At 37.8% G+C, this 24871-nt stretch overlaps 4 protein-coding genes and 1 long non-coding RNA gene across 16 annotated transcripts in view; 2 read left to right on the top strand and 3 right to left on the bottom strand.

The window, feature by feature from the left end:
* Positions 1-84: 84 nt before the first annotated feature.
* Positions 85-3289, bottom strand: Efhc1.1 (EF-hand domain containing 1.1). Its single transcript, XM_018015839.2, has 4 exons — positions 3073-3289; positions 2458-3005; positions 2118-2388; positions 85-2059 (listed from the first exon to the last, which is right to left on the bottom strand). Exons 1-4 carry the CDS (start codon positions 3121-3123, stop codon positions 587-589), a joined length of 2343 nt encoding a protein of 780 aa, XP_017871328.1. The 5' UTR covers positions 3124-3289; the 3' UTR covers positions 85-586.
* Positions 3290-3554: 265 nt separating this feature from the next.
* On the top strand, positions 3555-8850 carry Alp12 (Alkaline phosphatase 12). The gene is made up of 5 exons (XM_018015842.2): positions 3555-4121; positions 6656-7636; positions 7699-8162; positions 8221-8525; positions 8600-8850. The coding sequence occupies exons 2-5, from the start codon at positions 6752-6754 to the stop codon at positions 8731-8733; spliced, it is 1788 nt and encodes a 595-aa protein (XP_017871331.1). The 5' UTR covers positions 3555-4121; positions 6656-6751; the 3' UTR covers positions 8734-8850.
* Positions 8851-9002: 152 nt separating this feature from the next.
* On the bottom strand, positions 9003-9629 carry LOC149267877 (uncharacterized). Its single transcript, XR_016271209.1, has 2 exons — positions 9477-9629; positions 9003-9415 (listed from the first exon to the last, which is right to left on the bottom strand). It is a non-coding gene; the product is annotated as an uncharacterized LOC149267877 (long non-coding RNA).
* Positions 9630-9837: 208 nt separating this feature from the next.
* Rop (Syntaxin-binding protein Rop) lies at positions 9838-24187 on the top strand. Of its 2 annotated transcripts, none has more exons than XM_018015841.2 (8): positions 9838-9979; positions 11343-11525; positions 11598-11753; positions 12872-12975; positions 15265-15784; positions 15855-16090; positions 16161-16328; positions 16396-24187. In XM_018015841.2, exons 1-8 carry the CDS (start codon positions 9952-9954, stop codon positions 16801-16803), a joined length of 1803 nt encoding a protein of 600 aa, XP_017871330.1. In that variant the 5' UTR covers positions 9838-9951; the 3' UTR covers positions 16804-24187. The 2 variants fall into 2 exon arrangements, with proteins under 2 accessions (XP_017871330.1, XP_017871329.1); XM_018015840.2 differs by lacking the exon at positions 12872-12975 and adding an exon at positions 12068-12177.
* shi (dynamin-1 shibire) overlaps positions 19862-24871 on the bottom strand; it is a 24755-nt gene continuing 19745 nt past the window's right edge. For 9 of the 11 annotated variants that reach the window (XM_089475188.1, XM_018014449.2, XM_089475191.1 and 6 more), the window contains 2 exons: positions 24704-24850; positions 19862-21596 (listed from right to left, as the gene is read on the bottom strand). In XM_089475188.1, the coding sequence (XP_089331314.1) occupies positions 21515-21596; positions 24704-24850 (229 nt within the window). In that variant the 3' untranslated portion in view covers positions 19862-21514. Of the gene's footprint in view, positions 21597-22335; positions 24851-24871 lie in introns of those variants that run through there. The other 2 variants (XM_089475198.1, XM_089475197.1) reach the window with 2 other exon arrangements.

The raw sequence follows: 24871 nt of genomic DNA, 5'->3' as shown, positions 1-24871 counted from the left end.
GGTACTCTGCAGATTTTCTTAGTTTTATTTTTAAATGATTCAAGATAATAATATAAAGCTTAACAATAAAACATTCAGGCCATATAAATTAAACCTATAGGATTTTATTCATTTTTTTGTTGTACATATTTTTGCTTTAGTATCTAAAATATATATAGATAAATATATATATCTATATATAAATATATATACACATGTGTGCAGGAGGGCTTGATTTGATCCAGGCATTGTACGTATGGTATACGATAATACTGGCTAATATGTGTTGTCCGCTAAACCGATTGCATATTGTACAAGAAATTTCGATGTATCCTATTTGAGGAACTGGGAGATGTAAACAAAAACACTAGATAACAATTGAAAATTGGGTGACAATAACATCATTCACTTCCGATCCCCGATCCGAGAATCGGGGATTTGGTATTGAAGATCAACGATCTGTGTAGGTGTAACAACAGTCTGTTTATGATCGGGTATTTGGTATTGATGGTTTCGGTGATCTGTGTAGATGTTCCCACCTCTGTCTGTCGATGATCCAGATGGGACCGGGTATTATGTATTAGTGATCGACTAACTGGTTTGCTGTTCAACACTCAGCGTCCCCCGACGGCGGCAAAATGCGAGTGTCGCCTATCATTTTGGTCGGCTGGGTGTTGGTGGCGGGCAGATTGAGCGGCAGGTTGAGGGCCTTGAGTAGGCAGCCAAAGTCGACGACACGTCCTTTGTTTTGGAATGGCAGCTTGGGGCACAGCTCGAAGGCGTAGTTGATGGGCGGCATATCGCAGCCCTTGCTGCAGGAAATATCGATGAAGTTCATCAGATCGCAAACCTCAATCTCATCGCAATCATTGCGATTGAGCACCGACAATATCGTATCGATCAGTTCCAGCGTAAACGGCATACGGAAGCCACGCAACGTCGATCGCACCAGACTCTCGGACAGGAATGGCTTATTGGTTGGATTGATGTGATGGAAATGCTCCATCAGCTCATCTCGTCCATTCCATAACGCACGCTTGATCTCCAAATGGGCCGAGGCACGAACCTTCTCCCGTTCGCAGGCGTTTGGCGCCGCCTGTTCGCCGGAAAAGCGGCGACACAGTGTGACGATCTCATGATCGCTGATTTGATTGCCCATCAGAGCAACCAGGGCACCCTTGAGACTCTCAAATGAAATGAACACTGTGCGCTTCTCCAGTTTCTTTTCCAGATCTTGACAGTCGGGCACACAGCTGGAGACAAACTGTGACATACGCGGCTCCAGGGACTTGCGCACCTTCTCCAAGATCAGGTCCAGATTGCAATGCGTAAACTGGTCCGGATGATGCTCCATATACATTAATGTGAACTCATCTGCCGAAACCAGATGGAAGAGGAAATCCTTAATGGACATTGTGCCACCTATATAGAAATTGCACGGCCTGTAATACTGGGGCTGTTTGCACGTGAACTTCTCCTGGCCGGGCATTAGGACACGGGTACGTTTCATGAAGACGCCGCCAAGGAAACCGGAATTCCGTACAGCTACCTCTTGCACTTGCATCGTATCATCGCTCATATAGTAGCTGATCACAAAGATCCGTTCGCAATTCTCTCGTATGGTCGACAGCATCTTTGCGCCGAACCGAAGTACGTAACGATCGAATTTGATGAATTTTCTGAAATCAGTCTTCGGTCTCTTAATCACAATCGACATGCAATTACCCGCCGAGTCCTCGTAAGTGCCCCAGCCATTGTAGGGTGGCAACATACGTCCGGACTTGTCGTACGGCTTGCAGACATCCGATCGCGTCGGCATTGGCAGTGGTGTAAACTGCTCAATGCCATAGTTATCCCGATAGTACTGCCTGGTAAACGGATCCATGTCCGTGATGACCACGGAGCGGCCATAAACGTTGAGCACAGTGCCGATCTGCAGATCGCGCTGATTGTAATAGAGAATCTCCTTGTTACCAATATTGAGCGGATCAATACAGTAGCGAACATTTCGATTCGATCCAAGCACATTTAGCAGGGTTTGCGGTGTCTGTTGGCCAGGCAGCTGCATGCCATCAAATTCCTGTGGAAGAACCAAATCATTGATCTCGCAAATCCATCCAATGATCTTTAAAGCTTACGCGTTGCAATTTCCCGCGCTTGAGAAATACGCTCGGGCCATCGCGTCCCGAGTTCCGTATGTGAGCCTCCTTCACCTCGATGGTATCGTCGGCCAGGTAGTAGCAGACCTCCAGCTTACGCACATCGCCCATATCAGTGCGATCGTCCCAATAGGCTTGAAATTTGAGTACCTGGCGATCATACTTGAGGAACTGAGCAAAGGGATGCTTCTTCTCCGGCGGATTGCTGGCTCGTGCCGGGACACGGTTGCGAACCGCCTCAGAAGGATCACTAGAATATTTTAAATAATCATATATATATATAAATATATATATATAAAGGCAGATTAGCTAAACTTACACGGCTGCCATGACGGGGTCGGGCACCACAATGCCCCGTTTATTGAGAAAAGTGCGTGTGAACGGATCGCAATCATAGATGTGATAGAATCGATCAAAGATCTGCACCGTTGTGTCCACATTGAGATCCGTAATCGCTAGAAATTCGTTATCACATGGCGGCGGCTTTGGCACCCGCTGACGATGCAGCACACATCCCTGCACAATGCCCGAATTTTTGACCTTTGGCTCGTGAATTTCCACAGTGCCATCTTCCAGATAATAATAGAGTTTCACATGTCTAACCATATAGGGGGCATGGAAGTTTTCCTGCAGTGTCTGCTTAAAATAGGCTTTGAAACTAAGCACCTTCTTATCATATGCCAGCCATGGCGGTAGATGTGGTCCCGTTCGTGGGGGATATAAGGCATGAGCATTGGCTGGGGGGCAGCTAATGTCGACTACAACACCGGCGGGATCCACGGGCATCGAGTTCTGCCGATCGCTGAGCATCGGTATACCACGAAAGTTGAGCAACGTTTGTGATTTGGGATAATACACTTTGTTAACCTAACCAAGCAAAGAGCAGAAAACCGTTAATTTGTTCATTTAAAAAGCATCTTTATTGGTTACTCACTTCACGAAAGAGGGTCCCTGGTAGGAGGGGCATGCCTGGTATGCGCAACATCTTGAATAATTTTTATTTTGTATGATTCTGTTTAATAGACTTTTTCACTTGTGTATATATAAAATATATTTATGAAGTAAAATATTTTTGTTTCGTGCGACTGATTGTGTAACACGCCCAATACTGAGCCTTTTCTCACACACATTCGACTAAAACGACTTACAACACGCCTACTATACAAAAGGAAAATATCAACAAAAGCAGTAGCGACGTCACTTTGATTTGAATTTTTTTTCAAATGTTGAACAGCGCGCGCGATTTATTGTGACTGTTGCTAGCCTACTATATATCGATAGCACCTATTATTAAGCCTCAAGCCATATCGATAGCAGCTGCATTACAGCTGTTGACAAATTGTAATCGCAGCGAGCGCATGCTCTGGACACTTTCTCTCTCTTTCACTCACTCTCTACTACTCTCACTCATTCAGTTTCTAAGGCCAGCAGATGTTTTGTTATTCTTATTGTTGCTGTTGTTGCTATAGTTCTTAATAGAAACTGCGGAAGCTTATCAACTACAGCATCATGTTTGTGCAAAACACCAAAATATGTAGCATCATTGCTATGATTTATTATAATTAGTGCTGGGAGCCAAACGTACAATCAGCTTATCATCAAATCAAAAAACCTTCGTTTCGGAGCACAAACGCAATTTGGGCATTTGTGTTCGGTTAGGGTAAATACGTTTCGGTGTGTTTCGTTTACAGCTAGTTTTCTTGTTTTCATACCGTTTAATTCGACCTGCAAAACGGCAAAAACTTTTGCTGTGAGCGGACGAGAATTTGTAGTGCGCGCTTTTGTTTATTTTTTTGTGTTAAACAAATCCAAATATTTCGAAAGCTAAATGAAATTGATATTTTTTTACTGTTATTAAATGCACATTTATAAAGTGTAACTGTTTGGCCCAAAACAAACTATAGAAATTGTTATAAAAATATATAGTGCTTAAAAAACAATATATATTCATATATAAATATATATGCCTGTGCCTTATGTCAAGTAAGTACTATGCACATGTAGCGGAACTATTGCCCAATTATGTACATATGCCTGTTCATCCGAAATTATACATTTTTGCCATTATTTTGAACAGGCTTTAGCTGGTGGGCAATGGGAGAGAGCGAGATGGAGAGATGGCTAGGCAGAGGCGAGGGATTGGCAGAAGAGGCTCTCATCCTGCTCTCGTCTTGTTGTTTGTTCTCTCGTTTTTTGTTATAAATCAATTAGTTGTGCTCAGTTAATAATAGTACATCTATATATATGTATGTTTATATATGCGTTCAGGCCCCTCCCATAGTACAATTAGTTTCAAATTAATGAAAACAAATTATTTGTTTACCGTTAGCCAGGCGTAATAGTCTCAATTTCTTAGTATTCACTCCCAATTAGATTTCCACAGTAAAAACTGTTTAGAATTACGTTCCTTTACCTGTATATGATATCTAGTACTATAAGTATATACATAAATATACATATATACTATTTTATAGCTTTATAAACTGTACTTCATTTAGATTATTTCATATCTGTTTTGTAAGCAGCGTTAGTATTTTGTTTCTTGCTCTTCCACGAATTGACCTTAAGTTTTTATGCCTCGCTAGCTAGCTAGCTTCATTGTAAATCCACTTTTATTGATGATCTATGCTAATGCTTATGCATATCAGCTAAAAAATTCCATCAAAGTAATATAAAAAGCTTTTTTACTATTTGCAATTATGATGAAATCTATGCAGCTATATAGCTGTGCAGCTTATCGTTCAATTCTCTGTCATAGAGGCATACGACTCATCTATAACAAAGTAAATTGTCTATTATCTACCCACTGATTATTCGAATATCTGAGGTATATGGCGTATCCATTCATTTATCTTTAATTGTGTCAGCCATCCATTGTATCAAAGAGTCTTATTTTTTAAGACTATCTCCCGATTATCTTGAGAATATCATAAGTGAATACATCGACTGTTAACTAGAATATTTTCCATCTCGCATTTCAATCTTTATTCATCCATCTATCGTAAAGTATAGCCACTTAGCTGCACGTGCTCATGTAGTAATATTATTTTATTCATCTATCATAGCTATCAATTCAGCTATCTGTCCCACTTGCAATACTCGTTCATCCAATCCTATCCTATCACAAAGTCAAGTCCGATTTACGTCAGACCCAATCGAAATATTTCGATTGTCTCATGTTTTCACTTTTTTAAGATGACCAATCTTTTCTCATTGATAAGAATCAAATTATCGTATCAGCTACTATATGTGTACATACATACATACATGTATGTATATACGTATATATAGGCACGTATTTCAAGCCAATTTGAAGTGGTCATAAATAGCAATCAGTCTTATCGGTGTGCTAAAGCTTTGCTAATTATGATGTGCTCCTAAGATTCGACAGAAACTTTTCAGATAGATCGCATAGGGTATTCAGAAGTTGCTTGAAATCAGAGCTATCCACGTAAACAGGTCTGCAGAGGATTCACTTTTGATGAGGTAATCAGTTGATGGAGCTGTAAAAATGTATAGAACTGGCATAAATTTATTTCTATTTTTATTTCAAATTTGGTACGCACTTGAGAGTTGGCTGCGTGCGTCACAGCACTCAGAGATACCCTATAAGAGAAAGGAAAGAAAATCAATTACGTAGCTCGTCAAAGTCTAATTGCTAAATAAACTTCTACTTTTCATTTCAAGTTGTTCCCTTTATTGTTTGTTTACATGGAACAGTTTTGCGTAAAATATATCAAATTTCCTAAGACAGATATACACATTGAGCAAAGAGTATACTTGAACTGTATATAAGTTAAGTTATGCCTGATATCTGAAACCTATATGCTCTCTAAACTTTTAGGATGTGCATGAAAATAGAAATAGATACAAATAGATGTATAAAATAGGGCATATACACACATATATAAACATATATACAGTATAGTAAAATGCGCACAAAAATTTAAGATAATCAATATGAATTAATATGGAAAATAACTATATATAAATATAAATACATATAATAAGTCTATAGATAATATAAAAATATTGAAATTAAAGTACATATGTATATGCATACATATCTTAGCAGATAGTGCATATACCCCACTCTTAGCTAGGGCCTGCTTCGAGTCAATATTACAAAAAAAAAAAAAAATGTCTGCCAATATGGCAAGACAGACGCGGATCGAGCGAATAGCACACGGCCCACGGCTGCTCAGCAGGCACTTAACGCCTTCATCGGAAACCCTCCGGCGGGGAGGTGGGAGGCAGGAGCCGTGTGCGGGCTTTCAAGTGGGCAGCGGGGAATATGCTGTCTATTCATTAATTGGGGGCCCGTGACGTGGAGACGCGCTTGTTAAACGAGTCGCAGTTCTAGCTAAGCGTAATCTATTTGGGTATTTAGCAGGCGTCGCTGTAAGTGGGCTAGAAACGGTGCGGAAGGGGCCCGGAAATTTTATCTCGTCTTATTACGGTTATCTGGTTGGGCTCTCGAGAGTGTGTTGCCGTTGTCATATATCTCACATTTACAGGCCGCATAAAACCTAAGACAACGTTCCAATCCGCCCCAGACGTGAGTCAACAGAGATTCTGATACAGATACAGATACAGATACGATAGCACTTGAGATGTCATCCACGGGCACCGACAGCACCAAGCTGGGCGATGTGGGCCTGATTGAGGTGCAGCTGGACAGCCTCGACTCGAGTCACAATTTCGCCAATTCGAATGGCGGCACACCCAGGACCAAAACGCTGCCGGAGCAACAGCAGCTCCAGCGCCAGCAGCAAAAGAATGTATTCAAATCCAAAGTGTTCATCATAGCCGTTAGCTTCTCCTCGGTGCTAATGATTGCCATGTGCATTGGCTTTCTGGTCCATTACGAGTTCTCTGGCGATATTAGCGACATGGAAACGGTCTCCTATTGGCATGTGACCCTACCGAAGGAGCAGCAGGAGTGGTACGATCGCGGTATCAACGAGCTAAAGCTCGCACTCAATCGTGAGCTGAATCGACGGCGAGCCAAGAATGTGATACTCTTTGTGGGCGATGGCATGGGTCCGAATACGGTTACAGCGGCGCGAATCTATGGCTACAAAGAGGAGGGCCTGCTCAGCTGGGAGCGCTTCCCGCACATGGGTCTGCTGAAGACCTATTGTGCAAATAAGCAGGTGCCCGACTCCTTCTCCACGGCCACCGCTCTCTTTGGCGGCGTCAAGGTCAACTATGAGACGGGCGGCGTCGATGCCACGGTGCCGCTGGGCAATTGCAGTGCCTCGCTGCAGGAGACGCATCACGTCCAGAACATCCTCAACTGGGCCCAAGCGGATGGCATGCGCACAGGCTTTGTGACGACGACACGTGTCACGCATGCCACGCCCGCTGCTCTGTACGCCCATGTGCCAGATCGTCGCTGGGAATCGGAGTCAACGATGCCAGCGGAGGCGCAGCAACAGGGCTGCTTGGACATCGCACGCCAGCTGGTGAAGCAGAAAACGGGACAGCAGATCAATGTGAGTAGCCGATGGCCTTGGAAGATTCTTATACTTATTATTATTTTCCTTAATTGAAATAGGTTATCATGGGTGGCGGCCGTCAAATGCTTGTCTCGAATGTGAACGGCACAGACAGTGATCCGCTGGACACGTGGGCGGGCCACTCAACAGATGGACGCAATCTTATACAAGATTGGGCACAGCAGAAAGCGGAACAGGGCCAGTCGCATGCGGTGATCCAAAACAACGGCCAGCTTAAGCAATTGGATGCGGCCAACGTGGACTATGTGCTTGGCATCTTTGCCAACGGACATCTCAAGTACGATCACGAACGGGATGGCAGCGATGCAGGCATGCCATCCTTGACGAATATGACACTCAAGGCGCTCGAGGTGCTGGGTAACAGTGATAAGGGATATCTGCTTATTGTGGAGGCCGGCATGATCGATCAGGCGCATCATCGTGGAAATGCGCGCAAGGCTCTCAGCGAGGTCCTGGCCCTAAACGAGGCCGTGCAAGCGGTGCAGGCGCATCTGAAAGCAAAGTGAGCGTGACTTTGGGATAAGCAGGTTAAACAATTACTAATTTAGAGACTGTCACAGGGATCAACTGGACGAGACGCTGCTAATCGTGACAGCCGATCATTCGCACAGCTTGACCATCAATGGGCACCCCGACCGAGGCGCTGATATCTTGGGACTAGCTGGCAATTCAAAGACAGAAGATACACCCTATACAACGCTCACATATGGTACCAGTTATCAAGGCTTTCAGGTGGATCCCGAGCGCATGATGCGAAAGGACCCATCGCTCAGCGATACGAGAGATTGGGAATACACGCAGCAGGCGGCCATCAATACGAATGAGAATCTACACGGCGGTTCCGATGTGACTATACATGCGCGTGGTAAGTGGACACTATCTGCGAATACTGAATGTATTAATATAAATATTCTTCCTTTCTTTTGCTTTTATTTGTAGGCGCCATGTCGTATCTGTTTCATGGCGTGCACGAACAAAGTTATGTGGCGCATGTTATTTCCTACGCGCTGCGTATTGGACGCTTCCGTGATAGCACAATCGCCGAGTCCTTGGCGGAGTTGATGCCTTTGTAGCTTAATTGATAGTATAATTTATTAACTGTTTTTCCTCCCCCTATATTACATATTGTGATAAGATGTTTCTGTTTTTTAGTATTAATCATACAACAAATTATATGAACGTTAAAAATACGAAGTAGTGCGTTATTTATTATAGAGATGCCACTCAGTTGTTATGGTGCTGCCAGACATCTCGAGTGAGATTGAAGTTAAAATGCTTTATTTATTCCACTAACCGGAGACACTAACCACTGGTTAGTGGTTAAATTCAAATATATTGCAAATTAAATACATATTTACAGGTTTATTCAGTCTAGCTTTCTTAAAAATATACAACAGAGTCTCTTTCACTTGCTTAAGAGAAATTTAAAAAAAATTAGAGATCATTTCATTTTTATTAAATAAAGCCATCATTTTCGACGATCGAAAAAGGATGCGAGCAAGGGACGTTCAATTTGCGCCTTCCTGGTCGACGTGGAACTATAATACTCGTCTTAAGTGCTCCATCAAATTAGATATGTTGCCATTTGTGCGGTATTCTTTGCCGCAATGTCGACATCTGGCAAACACTTTGTTATTTAAGTGGTCAAAATGGGACCAAACTTCCGAAACGCATTTTTTCGTTTGCGATCGATGGGAGCAGCGGCGTTAGGTGGACTCTAAGTTGTTGAAGGCGAAGGGGAAACAACATCTTTTTCTAAGAAATTACAGAGCACATGAAAATCAGACAACAAATAATTTTGCATAAAACAACTTACTCGACGTAGCGACAAATTCGTCCATATTAAATGAGGAACTGCCAGTATAGAGGAAATAGATTGATTCTGTTCGAAACAATGTTGAATTGCAATAGTTATTTTGTAAATCTAAATACAAATAAAATAAGAATTAATGCTCCACTCAGATTAAATTGTCGATATATTGATCATCGAGAAATTTCCCTCGATGTATCGAAAAACTAAAGTTCCATCGATTATATCGATAGTTCCATCGATGATTCTCCAGCTCTAGTGTACAATCTGCAAAGAATTACGCGTCGACTTCAAGCAAACAAAGTTATTATTTTTTGTTATATTTTGTGTTCCCAGTGGTAGCAAATTATTCGTGATTTATTATTGTGAAACGGTGTTTTATATATTGTGTATTGTGCGACGATCGCACTAAAATTCAAAAGAAATTAAATTATTTATTGATTTATTGCCGGGTCAGTGAATTCAACGCAATCCAGATAACATGGCGTTAAAAGTTTTAGTTGGCCAAAGTAAGTGCAATGAACAAACATTCCAATGGAGTTGTTAAAATTGTGTGCTGTTGTGACTAACATACACACACACACACACACACACAAACAAACAAACAAACGAAAACTCACAACTGGGTCGACATGTTTGTGATAGCTATGACGCCCCCTTTGAATATAGAGTGATACAGCTAATTATTTACTTATTTCTGTAGCTGTATAATTAGCATCTGCTGATATGCAAAATATATGTATTTATAAAGGAAAAATTACCATTTATATATTCTTATCAAACGAGGCTGTAACCACAGCCCCAAACCAGCAGCCCCTATCGATTTTTCCAACACAATTTTTGGCACCCACTCAGGAAACAAACACCCAACCCCCCCACATAGGGCATAAAATCAATCAGGTGGCTAGATACATACGATGCAAACAATTTGTCCAGCAAGTTAAAAATAATTTGCAGCAAAGGTTTGCACAAATGTTCACACAACATGCTCAGGTCTGCTCACGCTCTGTGAGAGACTGTTATTTCTGTTTTCGTTTCGCTCAAGTCAGTCACTGATCGTTTGCTTGAGCCAAATGAAGCAAACAGTCTTTAGCGTATGTATGGGTAAATCACACGCGAATGTTGCGTTCTTTTATATATATATATCTATGCATGTATTTACATACACACGAAGGCTTATTCCATGCACTCTTTGTTGTTGTTGTTGTTGTTTGTGGTGCTTCACTTTCTTGTTATTATTATTTTTGTTGCTGCTGTTACTGGTTGAGTCATCAGGGTTATGAGTAATAGTTATGGGGTTCGGGAGTGTGCAAATGTAGCTAAACATGACATTGACATCTTAAACTTACAGCAGTGCTGCCTACTATTGGGTAGCAGCTAAAAAATAGCTACTTTTAGCGGGAATTCAGGTTATCTACAGCTATGTCAGTTATATCTGATAAGATTACATTGATAAGAAAATTAATGCAAATTAATTTGATTTATGGCAGCTGTTTAGCTTTGTTATCTGTACTAATACATGTATGTGTGCTTATATAAAAGTTAGCTACACTAATCATAGAAGTTGCAAGCCATTTTGAAAGCTTGCTAGCTTCAGAAAAAATGCTAAAAAAGGCTATTTCAGCTCTAGCCCTTATAGATGAAGGCCTAGCCTCATATCTAAAATAGCCAACACTATTATGCCCACATATTGAAAAGGAAATTAGTCTGAAAAGTTTCTGAGAAGATAAAAGATGAAGCATAGAAAACTGTCCTTGGATGCAGGCGAAGTAGCCATGTCCCATACTCTAACTTGCAACAGATTGGATAGATTTGGAAATATATGTTAAATATATATTTAATGCCTACTGTCTCTGTTCTCCTCCTTTGCAGAGATCATGAATGAGGTGGTGAAGTATAAGCCGCCACCACCAAAAAAGGCGGGCGCTCCTGGTGCTGCCAAGGCAGCCGGCGCCGGTGGCATTGAGTGGCGTGTCCTGGTGGTCGATAAGCTGGGCATGCGCATGGTCTCCGCCTGCACCAAGATGCACGAGATTAGCGCCGAGGGCATAACATGTGAGTGCAACAGGCAAAGCCCAGCCCAAGTTAATTATTGTATTTAATCATTTCTTCAACTACCCTCGACAGTGGTTGAGGACATCAACAAGAAGCGAGAGCCGCTGCCGACAATGGATGCCATCTACTTGATAACGCCATCGGACGAATCTGTGCGATCGCTCATACGCGACTTTGAGAATCCGGCGCGTCCGATGTATCGCTATGCGCATGTTTTCTTTACCGAGGGTATGTGTCAGTCGTTCAGCCAGACCATACACTAAAGATAACCGATATATAACAATTGATTGTCTGGTGAACTAGTATATTATATATACATACATATATTATATCTATAATTTTATTCGTCTCTTTTGATTTTCATTTAATTTATTGATTTCTGTTTTGAAATTTTTCCATGAAATCCCCGTTAATATTATCCACGTGCACCTATATGCAACCTATGACTATCATATACATATGTATATATATATATATATATAATATGAATGCACATATATTTGTACATTATGTATGTATATATATATATGTATATCGTGTAGCGATACCACCCCGCATATTCGAAATGCTGCAATCGCACAAAGACATTTGTCGTCGCTATGTGCGCACCTGCAAAGAGATCAATATTGCCTTTTTGGCCTATGAAGCGCAGGTATACTTCTCTCTCACTCTCTCTCTCTATTTCTATCTCTGTTAAATAATCAATTTAACGAAGCATTTAACATTCTCGCTTATCGTTGCTCGTTACACGTTGCAGTGAGTTGTCTCTCTCTCTCTCTCTCTCTCTCTCTCGCTCTCTCTTTCTGTTACTACTAATGCAACTGTGCCGTAAATCGTGTTATGTGCTACACGGAAAATATATTTTTAAGCGAATGCTTCTGACAACTAACTGCCAAAACTGGGTCGCATACAAGCCGCATACACTGTACAGTATGATCTGCCTAAAACGAACTACTAATTTATCAATTTGTTTTCAAAACTAGATGAAAAGAGTAAAGAAGATCGCCTTAGGCAGGCTATACTGTATTTGCTTTATTATTTTGTTGTACTTGTCCTAGCCTCTTGTGTTTTATTGTCCACATTTTATGGTTTAATTTATACTCGAAACTCGATCAAATTTAGTTTACTTTTCAGAGCGTAGCACTAAGCAATGGGTAACAAACTATAAATCCAAAACATTTATATCTATATATAAAGAAATGAAACATGCATTACACTTACATAATAAATGCCATATACTATGCATATTCTGTAGCTAAAAAATAGATAAAAGTAAACAAAAATTTAGAAGAGAATATCGTAAATTTGAGCTAAATTTGATGTGCGTATAAAAATTATAATTATAGTTTGCCCGGAGGAATTATTTAACGATTTGTGTAAATCGTGCGCTGCAAGAAAGATCAAAACTCTAAAGGAGATTAATATTGCATTTCTACCATATGAATGCCAGGTGCGCTAAACAAAAAACAAAAAAAAAAAAACAAAAAACAAAAAGAAAAAAAAAAAACAAAACAAAAATCTATAAATAAATGTTATATTAAATGTTAAGCGTGTGCAATATACAAATACTCTATACCGCTCTTTCCAACTATTAAACTATCTATCTCTCTCCCTCTCTCTGTCTCTTGTACATTAGACAAAGTCAAATTTCCCACTATTTGAAGGCATTAAGCAAGAGCGTTAACTAAAATTCTAAACCCAACGAATTTAATATAAGCTAATAATCTAGCTCTTTCTCTTACTCTCTTTTCTGTATCTCTATCTCTGTTGTACATAAGTGATATCGCTTTATATATAGACATATGCCTTATGGAAGAGCACTATCTTAAAGTTAAGTCCGAAGTCAAGTCGTAGTTGAGGTGGAACTCTCTTTTGACTCTCTCTCTCTCTCAATCTATCTATCTATCTCTACCTATCTTGTACATAAGCGCGAGCCATATTTTCGCTTCTTATAAGCAACAAACATTATTTTGAAACCAAATCTAATTAATCTATTTCTGTCTCTAGCGCTCTCTCTCCCTCTTTCTCTATCTCTCTCTCTCTCTCTCTCTCTCTCTCTCTCTCTCTCTCTCTCTCTCTCTCTCTGCCTCTGTCTGACTTGCTCTATCTTGCTCTGCCTACTACTCAACACTATTCAGTGTATACTTGGGTAAAATCAGCTCATTGAGATGTACCGGCTCATTCATTTTGGCTCTCTCACTCATGAGCTACCCAAGTCTAATTCAGTGCTCCTTAATGTTTCAAACCCTCTATATTTCCCTTCTCTCCCTATCTATCTGCCTAAGCATCTCTGCCTTGCTGTATATGTACCATATGTGTTGTACTTCTATTTGTTGTAATTACTTACAAACCAACTAACCAATACACAAGATCGCTTTCAAACACTGTCCTGGCCAAAGTGGCTCTCTATCTCTCACTCACAATCTCTCTCTCTCTCTCTCTCTCTATCTATCTGTATGTGTGTGCGTAGAACTATTCTGAGCGTAAGCTCCAAACTTGAATCTCCTTAAGTTTTGTTAAACTTGTTTTGTAGTGTTCAATTTAATGTATGTGAATTGTATACAGAAAAGCAAATCGTGCCTAACCAAACACTCAATATCAACTAATAATAAGCAACTTAACAACAAATCACAATAACTAATAACAATGAACCTAATGCATAAGAAACAAACTTACTCGTCGATCCACTCACAATGTGACTAGGCACGTTTAAGCGACATTCGTTCGCGTTGTCGCTTACTCGTTATTCGTCATCTTGTGATGCGGCGAGTACAACTCCCAGGGCTAAAAAAAATCAATACACAAATGAAAATACCACATATATACCACATATACTAAAAAAAAAGAAAAAAAAAACTATATATATATATATATGTATATATGTTATATATTAATAATCTGTAAATGTAATTGTTTGTCAATTGGTTGCGTGTTCTCTATCTATTTGTCTCGCTCACTCGCTCATTCTGTGTAAATATGTATGTCATTAGCTTTTAAGTACACTCTCGCTCACTCTCTCTCATTTGTCTAACGGTCAGCATGCTGAGCATCGCATGTCGCTCTCTATCTATATGTGTCTCTTTCGCTCTCGCTTATTCGTGTTATTGTGTTGAACAATGGTAAACAGCAAGCAAATGAATTTATATCTAATTATGCTTACTAAAAATTATTTCCTAAACTTCATAATGATCAAAAGTTACGGCAATCGATAAATCGATATACTATGAAACTTACATATATCGATTAAATTAAACCTTGTTCTTACAAGAACTAATTGATCAAAAGCGAATAATGAATCATCGATAAATCTAAATAATTTGATCGATTTAAATTCGATAGATGAATATTTAAGCTAAAAAAATATGTAAGGTTCATACATTATACATGTGCTACAGATTTTTAGCTCTAGTCATATTTAATTAATATAAATTGAACTTATCGACATTATCAAAAAATGAAAGAAATCGATAAACATTTGCTCGCTGTACTGCACACACCAACACATATGCACTGAAAATTGTAACGTAACTAAACGAGAATCAGCTTCACGTACATACGCATACATACATACATAATATAGATTCGATAATAAATTCGATACATTCATAAGAATTCGCCAAAAAGCTTACAAGTTCGCCCAATTAATAGAGAACTCCTGGGTGTGTGGGTCAATTGAACCGCCTCGGCCTGTTCGCCCTTGTCTTTTCTTTTCGTTTTCTCCTTTGTGTATTCGCCGTAGGTCTTCTCGCTGGATTCGCCGGACACTTTCCAATGTCTGTATTCGCCGGCGTTCGCCTCGATACGCGGCAAGCACATTGAACGGATCGCCGAGCAAATCGCTACGCTGTGCGCCACACTAGGCGAATATCCGAATGTTCGCTATCGCAGCGACTGGGACCGAAATATCGATTTGGCTGCATCGGTGCAGCAGAAGCTGGATGCCTATAAGGCCGACGAGCCAACAATGGGCGAGGGACCGGAGAAGGCGCGCTCCCAGCTGCTGATTCTCGACCGTGGCTTCGACTGTGTGTCGCCGCTGCTGCACGAGTTGACATTGCAGGCGATGGCCTACGACCTGTTGCCCATTGTGAATGATGTGTACCGCTATTGTCCCGGTCCCAACCAGCCGGACAAGGAGGTGCTGCTCGATGAGAACGACGATCTGTGGGTGGAGTTGCGTCATGAGCATATTGCCGTTGTCTCCACACAGGTCACCCAGAACTTGAAGAAGTTCACCGATTCCAAGCGCATGAGCTCCAGTAAGCTTCCGACTCATCCCACTCTCTAATTAGTTGGTCAATATATAGCTGATCATAATCTACTTTATAGCTGATAAATCGTCGATGCGCGATCTCTCGCAAATGATCAAGAAGATGCCGCAGTATCAGAAGGAGCTATCCAAGTATTCCACCCATTTGCATTTGGCTGAGGATTGCATGAAATCGTACCAGAACTATGTCGATAAGCTGTGCCGTGTCGAACAGGATCTGGCCATGGGCACCGATGCCGAAGGCGAGAAGATCAAGGATCATATGCGCAACATTGTACCCATTTTGTTGGATGCGGTGAGCAAAGCCACAAAGAATCACCAAATCATCCTTGGCTCTAATCTCGAATTGAATTTCCCATTTTCAGAATGTTTCCAACTACGATAAGGTGCGCATCATTTCGCTCTATGTGATGATCAAGAATGGCATCTCCGAGGAGAATCTGACCAAGCTCTTCACACACGCTCAGTTGTCAACGAAGGATCAGGATATGGTGCGAAATCTCAGCTACCTGGGCATTAATGTTATCGCTGATGTGAGTGGAGTTTAACTGAAATAATGCTCTGGCAATTCCAACAGACTTGATTCGCATTGTTTTACAGTCACGCAAGAAGATCTACTCGGTGCCACGAAAGGAGCGCATCACCGAAAGCACCTACCAAATGTCACGCTGGACACCAGTGATCAAGGACATTATGGAGGATTGCATTGAGGATAAGTTGGATCAGCGTCACTTCCCGTTCTTAGAGGGGCGTGCACAGAATACCAATTATCATGCACCGACTAGCGCTCGCTACGGCCATTGGCATAAGGATAAGGCACAGACGCAGGTTAAGAATGTGCCACGCCTCATCATTTTCATAGTCGGCGGTGTGAGCATGTCGGAGATGAGATGCGCTTACGAGGTGACCAATGCGGTACGTAACTGGGAGGTGATAGTCGGCTCCTCGCATATCCTGTCGCCGGAAATTTTCCTCAGCGATCTGGGCAGCCTCTCCAAGGAGGATTAAGTACAGTGAAGCACATCTCTTAGCCAGATCTGTAATTTGTTATTCGCAATATATCGACATATACACATATATTTATATATATATATACATATATATATATATATATATTCGTTGAGGCGATTGTTCATTTTTCACCATGCAGTAGACATACATTATGTGCACCACACTTAACTAACCAACCCACAAAACGAAAGAACAATACACTACAAATATATATACACATATATTTATCTATATATATGTGCAGTCGGATATGTAATGGATGCGCGTTTTATGTATTACCACACTATATACCCAAAAGCTCGTTAATTTCAGTACATATATTTATATATATATATATCTGAGAAATCTATAAAATGAACATATTATATGTATCTATATAATTATTTATTTTTCAACTATATATTTATGTGTGTTCACAATGTTAATTCATTTCTAATAGTTAAATCAAACGAAACGAAAAGCAACTTAAAACATTTTTTTGACAATTAGTAAAATGTAGTTGCGCAAGTTCAGTTATAAATCCAAAATATATATATATATATAAATATATAAAGTGTCTTCAAAATTTGCCCACTATTAAAGCCTCTGGCTGCATAACAGCCGAATGTTAAGCATATGTTAACAGCAAACTGTTTATTGAATAACGATTTATCGAATTGCAATTGCAATTCGCACAATTTAACAACTACATACATAATTACAACAATACAAAACCACACCAGACAGACAGACAGACACAGCCCTGGCTCAAATACAACGCAAAGCGCGCCGCTGTGGTGAAATTTGTGATTCAATTTTGTATGCGTTGAGGAATACATGAAAAGCTAACATTGAAAAGCAATATTTAAGTTTGCTGTTAAGCAATTATGTATAAAAAATATATAATACATGCCTATGTATATATAATTATATACATAATATTGAACAATTGAAAGCCAACATTCTGCGCCTTCCACATAAATCCACTACGTGTATTCCGAATCACATGCAAAAAAAAAAAATTTAAAAACCAATAAAACATAAGCAAAGAACAATTTTTGAAGAACTACTTTGCAGAAAGCTTTAAATAACAAAATAGATATTTATATACATATATAACTGGAACGAAGGCAATGCTAAAAATATATATAAATATATATACATATATACAAATAGCTATATATATATATATGTCGGAGATGGCTCAGAGTTATTTTCTCCATGATAAATTTGTATTACAGCAAACGATATTTATTCTTTTGCTTCGAACGCAGCGAGTCGCGATTGTGTCGTTGTTACTTCAATCTCTCGGCATCTCTCTCGCTCTTGAGCCTCGTTCTTGACATAGAATTTACCGCTAACCGTTGATCTATGGTCTATGTAGCGACACAGTCTATGAAGTTTTACAACATCGCAAAGAATTGCTACATTATCAACATTTGACTTTCATGTTGTTATCTTAACATACTCCTGTTATGTTAAATTCTCATGTTAATTACATAAATCTCTGACATATATATGAATATAATCATAATAACAATTCACAATAATCGGATATATGTACATAGATATGTGCGTGTGTGAGTGCAATTTCTAACCAAATACACGTTAAGTTAAATTTGCAGTCTTTTTTATGGTTTGTGTTTTTTTTTTTTCTCTATATATTATTTTAATTATAATAAAGTATTATTCTTTTCTAATTGAATTTTCTTAACCTCTAATATAATTGTTATGAAATAATAAACAACAATATATAAAAAAAAAAAACGAATTGCAATATTTTTATCTTGTTTTTCAATGGCAAATTCGCCAAAACAAATTATAAATTAATTATTATAAAATTTCAAATAAAAAGTTCTAAGATCTAGTTAAGTAAGATTTGCAAAAACCCAACTTTCTCTCTACATAACATTTAATACTTATATGAAACAAATATTTACACTTAATTCAAATATATTATATAGATTTATGTATTAGTCTGGTTGGCGCCTCGACACAGCACACGCACACACACACAGACCTGCAGTTAGTGTGGTGGAATTGAAAGATTTACCCACACACGAGCGCACGGTCTCTTTAAGCAAGTTTTGAAAAGCATAGCAAGTCTCCATACACGCACACGCACTCACGCCTGGCAAGCACTCACACACGTGTACTATTGGCGCCCAACACACGAAGATCAAGCCAATCAAGCCCAACCAACCAGGGCTGCGACGTTCGACAATTTGCGCCCACCGCAGCTCAGCAACATCGAGACAGGATCACACTGGCGAATTGTCTGCGACGCTGTGCGTATGTGTGCGGATTGCCAGGCGTGTGATTGCGTGCCAGTGTTGAGAAAAAAAAAAAAAAACATCTTTATGTGTGTGTGTGTGTGCTCGTGGTGAGTTTGAGAGACAGGCGCCAAGAAAATGTTCTGAATTCACGTTAAAATGTTTATTGCTTGTGGAAACAAATTAAAAATAGTAACAATTGTAGCTAAGTAGAAAATATTTTGAAAGGACCGTTGTTTATATAAATATATAAAATATATATAATCATAAGCCAGTATTCAATACATTATTATAAAATCAAACCTAAACGGGTGTGAGTTGTACGCAATGTGAGATTAAGTTAATACTGTAAATTTCAACAATTCATATTCGAGTGAAAAGTCTAGTTGGATCTAGTAGTTGGAATGGTGTCGAACCCGTTTAGGTTGAAAACAAAAACTCCTTTTTTTAATATGAAATTTATTACAAATATTTAACAAGATATAAGATACAAATACAAATGACGAAGAAGAAGAAGAAGAAATTTTCGGAAATTTACATAACATCAAAATTTATATACAAATATTTTAAAAATGAATATGAATAATTATAAATTATACAAATACTTAAGAATTGCTGTCAATTTCTTAAAACGTAATTAACAATTATAAAATTAAATTACTTAACTCGTAGAAAAGATTGAAAATTTATTAATTCAACAAAATAAAGGAGTTTAACTAAAACGAATGAAAATAAAATCGAATCACAAATTTAGACCATGCGACGCGCTATAAAAACAAAAAATTGACAACAGATTTTGGATGAATTAAAAAAAAAAAAAAAAAAACGAAGATGAAGATGAAGAGAAACAAATAATTTCATAGCGACAACAAAAAGTTAGTTGATACTATATACTAAACTATAATCACATTCAACTAGAAATCGTTTTAAATGAACTTTAACTATATGCAAACATTCATTCCAATTAAAAAAAAAAAACTTAAATCAAATTACAGTCTAATTACAAATTAAACTTCATTATGAAAAAGAAATTATAACAGTGCAACCAATAAAATTTTTACTTTGCATTGCAAAGCTAAATTTTTTTGTGTCTTATTCCGATTGAAGTACTTACATTTTCCAATTAGCATCTCTCAAGTTGGATTACGCCCAACTCAAGCGAAGAGAGCGACTGTTAAAATAGTAACTACTCTCTGACAACATGGGAACAACAAGCCTGTTTGTGCTCACACAAAATCCAAAGCTTCATCGGCGTTCGATCCACTAAGTACGATAAGAGGAAATAAAACACTAGCCACACGCATAACAATGAGAGATTTTACTAGTGGTTTGCAACTTAGCTAAATGCCCAAGTACTTTTAATATGCCACTGGCAGCCGTCTCATGTTATAGAACTCATGTTAATGTAAACTGACCAAACGTGGAATATTTGTATACAGAACTTATGTATAATAAATACAAATGTACAATTTTTTTTACATATTTTTCAACTTTATTTTGCGTTTGTTATAAATAACATTATTTTAATGCTTACAATCTTTTATTATTGTTGCTTATGCTTAAATGTTAAATTAAATATTTGTATATTTATTTAGATATATTAATATATTCATATAAATATACATACATACATACATATAAATTTTATTTTAAAAAATTATGTAAATATCGATTGTTGTATATTTATATAAAAGTTCGGGCGCTTCCCACTCATTTTGGAAAATATTGTGAATTTAAAGCGTTTCATGTTTTTATTCATATTTTTGTTTATGTTTTAGCATTATTTATATAACAATTATTTGAAATATTTACAATGCATAGGAGAAATATTTTTTCCTCCCATTTTTATTATTGAACTTTAACAATATCAGTTATATATTATATATATGTATCCATATACAACTTTTAGCGAGTTAAAATTGTATGACTGTATAACGGTTTTAACTGTATGACTGTATGACAGTTGAGGCTGCTTTTTCACACTTTACATTACTTAATTCTAATTACAAATATATATATATATATATATATATATATGTATGCTGGTGTGTATGTGTATGGGTGCGCCTGTGTTTGTGTGTGCGTGTGTATAACTATATATAAATTGTATATATGTTAACTATGCTATATCTAGCTTTACTAGGGACCAGTCGAAAGTGTTTTACTACACACTTTAGTACAGAGTTTCACAACAATCATTATAGTATATAAATTATATTGTATTAAAAAAAATGGGAAATTATTAAAATATCCAAACACGCACACAGACATATAGCCCGTCGCACTCACTCAGTCACACACATATACACACACACACACACACACACATTCATAATAATACAAATTACAGTGAACATTTGACAGTACAACTCCGTATTCCGAATGCGCACGCCATCTCGCTTGCACTACAAATGTTCAATCCGTCCACTAACTAGCTCGCTCGCACGCACGCTCACTCAGTAGGGCCTGCCATTGGTCGTGTTCCCATAGTACGAAGGACGTTCAGGTAGCCGTGGCGGCGCATTCATGCCAGGCCGACTGTGAATACAAAATCACATTCATCAATCAAACAACTATTCATTAGGAAAACATCAACAGTTATATAGAAAGATAAAGAGAAATAAACAGAGAGAGAGAGAGAGAGAAAGCGTATTATAATGCATTTTAGTTAGATAGATAGTCAATGATCAACTCACCAGCAGCACAGCATATTAATGTTAGTTATTGCCCCTTTTTTATATAAAAAAGAGCATGACCAAAGCGAAAACCAACACCAGTAGACAAACAACGAATAAACGATATGTTAACGACATACATACATATAATATGCACATACAAGAGCGAGGGAATTTTGTAAAATAGGCTCTTTCTTCTCAGCTGTTATGCATGTTATTATAAAGCGAAGCATTTGTCTAGCTTTCTTTTCCCGAGCTTCGTTTGCAACTGGAAGTGTTGCTCTACAGCGCTGTCAGCTAACAGAAAAGAGCCCCACTTTAGCATTTAACAGCGTAATTGGATTCCAAGAGATTACATTGGATTGATTGATTGGAATTGCAATTCGCAAATTCTAAGCATATAGATTACCAGCAGCAACAGCAATCTTAACAGTGTTGGTAGCTAACAGAGGCCAATGTAAAATCTTTTTTTTTGTTACTCTTGGCTAACAAACTCTCTTGATTTCTATTACTATTAACCAAAAACAAAACAAATAATTAATTAAGCAACTATACTCTATTTGTTTTTTTTTTTTAATATGTATGTATATATATATATATATATATATATATATATATATATACATAATTAGCTTTTATTTATAACATCGTAGTTACACGCTCGTCTCACATTTTGCATTCTTTTTTTCATGTACATGTTATCGATCAATCGATTCTTTGTATGCTTTTAATCGTGACATGCGCTTTGCATACTAACTTAATACTCTTTCTTTTTATTTGTTTAATATCATGTAACTGTTTTTCTTGCTAAGTTTCAATTCAATAAACATCAGTTGATAGATACTACATTTTGGTTGTGGGTATTCCTTTGCGAAAGGGAAGGATAGGATAACACACAATATATATTTTGATTCATATTTGTATGTGTGTATGAATATGACCTGTATGTTAGTGTGCGTTACTTAAACAAACATAGAGAGAAGGAGCTAAATATTTCTGAAATTTCTATGCATAGGGATAAATACATATATAATATTTTATTTTTATATATCCATTATATTGACGCAAGGTGAAAATAGTTACAATCGATTAGTTATCGATTTAATTACACGGATATATTAGGATTTCACGGTTCTTTTCATCACTGCATGTTATCGATTAATTGATTAGTGCTACGCATAACACATATGGTTATCTAATTTATAGAACATACATATTTAACAAAACATACGCGAGTAATATACATATGTATCGAAATATATATATATATGTATATATTGATATATATACTATTTTATATTACATGTATCGATCGCTTTTTTAGTTAATTCATTCGCTTTCTTTGTGTATATGCTTCTATTGCTTTCGATTTCGATTCGCGCTTTAACTACAATAAAAACAAGCTAAAATTACACTTAAACAAAAAATGCTGAAATTATCGATAAATATTTGCACTTTTTTTTCGTTAAAATATATATATATTTCGAGGTTATGCTCAGCATTTGTTTAACATTTGTTTTCCATTGTATATTTACCCAAATCTTCTTGAAATCAATATCGATTTTCGAGTTGTAATTTTTCGATAACACATCAAAAGCTGAGTACTGAATATTACTTGAACATAAGCTATGTCGTGCTGTGTTGATTAAGAACTGTCAGACATAGACTCAACTCACTGCCAAGCGTATCAGAGAGATGCGATTAACAGATGTTAATGCACAGTTCAAGATTTCAGAATTACATAAATAGCTCTATGAACGTTTTTCGTTACCTTTCTGTTCATTTGTTGCTGTTGTTAAGAAACGAACTAAATATGGCGTTTAGTTGAACTACATTAAATATTTCATTTTGTGCTTAGTTTAATAATCATTTACATACATACGAATGCGCATACATATACATATAGCTGTATTTATATAAATAGGTTTTTTTTTAATAATAATAATGTATATATCCTTTACTAACTCTAATACTGTTCCTCTCTTTCGCTCTACATAAAGTTCATATATATTAAATATGGAACAATAAAACACAATTAGCAACAATTATAATTCTGTATTTAACTGAGACAGCGTGAGAGCTAGTTAGCTAAAGTGAAATAGAGAGAAAGGCTATGTATATGTATGCATTTAATTTAATCGCAACAATTTAGTTCTAAGATAATTTCTCTTTTAATATTTATAATTTATCGAAAGCAAACAATTGCTGAGTATATTTAATATACGACATTGTATGTGTGTGTATATGTATGTGTGAGACTGTGTGTGTGTTTGGCAGTAAAACCATCGATCAGTATAAGATATCAACAAATTCAGGCTTACATATTTGCAAGTCAAACACAAACAAAAAAAAACATGTTATCGATAGTTTTGTGCCTACTCTTGCGCACGGAATGTCAGGAAATGCATATGCAATAAATAAACAACAACAAACAGAAACAACAAATTCCTCCCATTCAAAATAAAAAACAAACTTTTTGGATGTTTGGACAAATATTTAGGCAATAAATTTAGTCACCACACACACATACATACATAGCTGTGCATGTATGTGTGAAGGCGTGTACACACACATGAGACACATATTCATATATACAAAAAAAAGAGAGGATTTATATAAAAGCACAAAATGAGTGGAAGAAGAATAGGAATGTGAGCGTTCATAAATAACATATAAATATATATATGTATGTAAATGGGGTGCTTGGTTGGTTGGCTGATTGATGATGAGAGAAGGAAATTGGAAAGGAGAAAGCAGCAAACGCAGACGCAAACGCAGCGCACCCACTTGTGCTTTATTGTTACTGTGGTTGCGTATGCGTGTGTCTTTGTTTTTCATTTATTTTTGTTGCTTTCTGTTGCTTTTTCGTTATTGCGCTTGTTCGCTTGCACGCATGCTTGTTAGGCTAGCTCTCTGGCTTGCGCTCGCACTCGCGCTTGCACTTGCACTTGTTGCACAATTTTGCTTTACTTGAACCGTGTGGCAAAGACATTGGAGAGTTCATTCATGGCCGCCTGGCCAACAGCCTGATTCACTTGTCCACGCATGCTCTCCGGGATGTAGCGATTGGCGCCCGCCTGCTGTGTAATGGCACCGCCGACAGCTCCAGTAACGCGACTTGAAAGTTGGAAAAGCGGA

This window comes from Drosophila arizonae, chromosome X (genome assembly GCF_054131065.1).
Source record: "Drosophila arizonae isolate 15081-1271.41 chromosome X, UAZ_ARI_1.0, whole genome shotgun sequence".
NCBI classification, from domain to species: domain Eukaryota; kingdom Metazoa; phylum Arthropoda; class Insecta; order Diptera; family Drosophilidae; genus Drosophila; species Drosophila arizonae.
This window is presented reverse-complemented; position numbering and strand designations above follow the sequence as displayed.

Bases quoted from the DNA above. Each gene is read 5' to 3' on its own strand.
- Rop (XM_018015840.2), top strand. From the start codon at position 9,952: ATGGCGTTAAAAGTTTTAGTTGGCCAAA. The intron at 11,754-12,067 runs GTATGTGTCAGT...TATATCGTGTAG, and splicing joins GCATGTTTTCTTTACCGAGG to CGATACCACCCCGCATATTC. The intron at 12,178-15,264 runs GTATACTTCTCT...TATTCGCCGTAG, and splicing joins TTTTGGCCTATGAAGCGCAG to GTCTTCTCGCTGGATTCGCC.
- Alp12 (XM_018015842.2), top strand. From the start codon at position 6,752: ATGTCATCCACGGGCACCGACAGCACCAAGCTGGGCGATGTGGGCCTG. The intron at 7,637-7,698 runs GTGAGTAGCCGA...TAATTGAAATAG, and splicing joins AAACGGGACAGCAGATCAAT to GTTATCATGGGTGGCGGCCG. The intron at 8,526-8,599 runs GTAAGTGGACAC...TTTTATTTGTAG, and splicing joins TGTGACTATACATGCGCGTG to GCGCCATGTCGTATCTGTTT.
- Efhc1.1 (XM_018015839.2), bottom strand. From the start codon at position 3,123: ATGTTGCGCATACCAGGCATGCCCCTCCTACCAGGGACCCTCTTTCGT. The intron at 3,006-3,072 runs GTGAGTAACCAA...TTGCTTGGTTAG, and splicing joins CAGGGACCCTCTTTCGTGAA to GTTAACAAAGTGTATTATCC. The intron at 2,389-2,457 runs GTAAGTTTAGCT...AAAATATTCTAG, and splicing joins GACCCCGTCATGGCAGCCGT to TGATCCTTCTGAGGCGGTTC.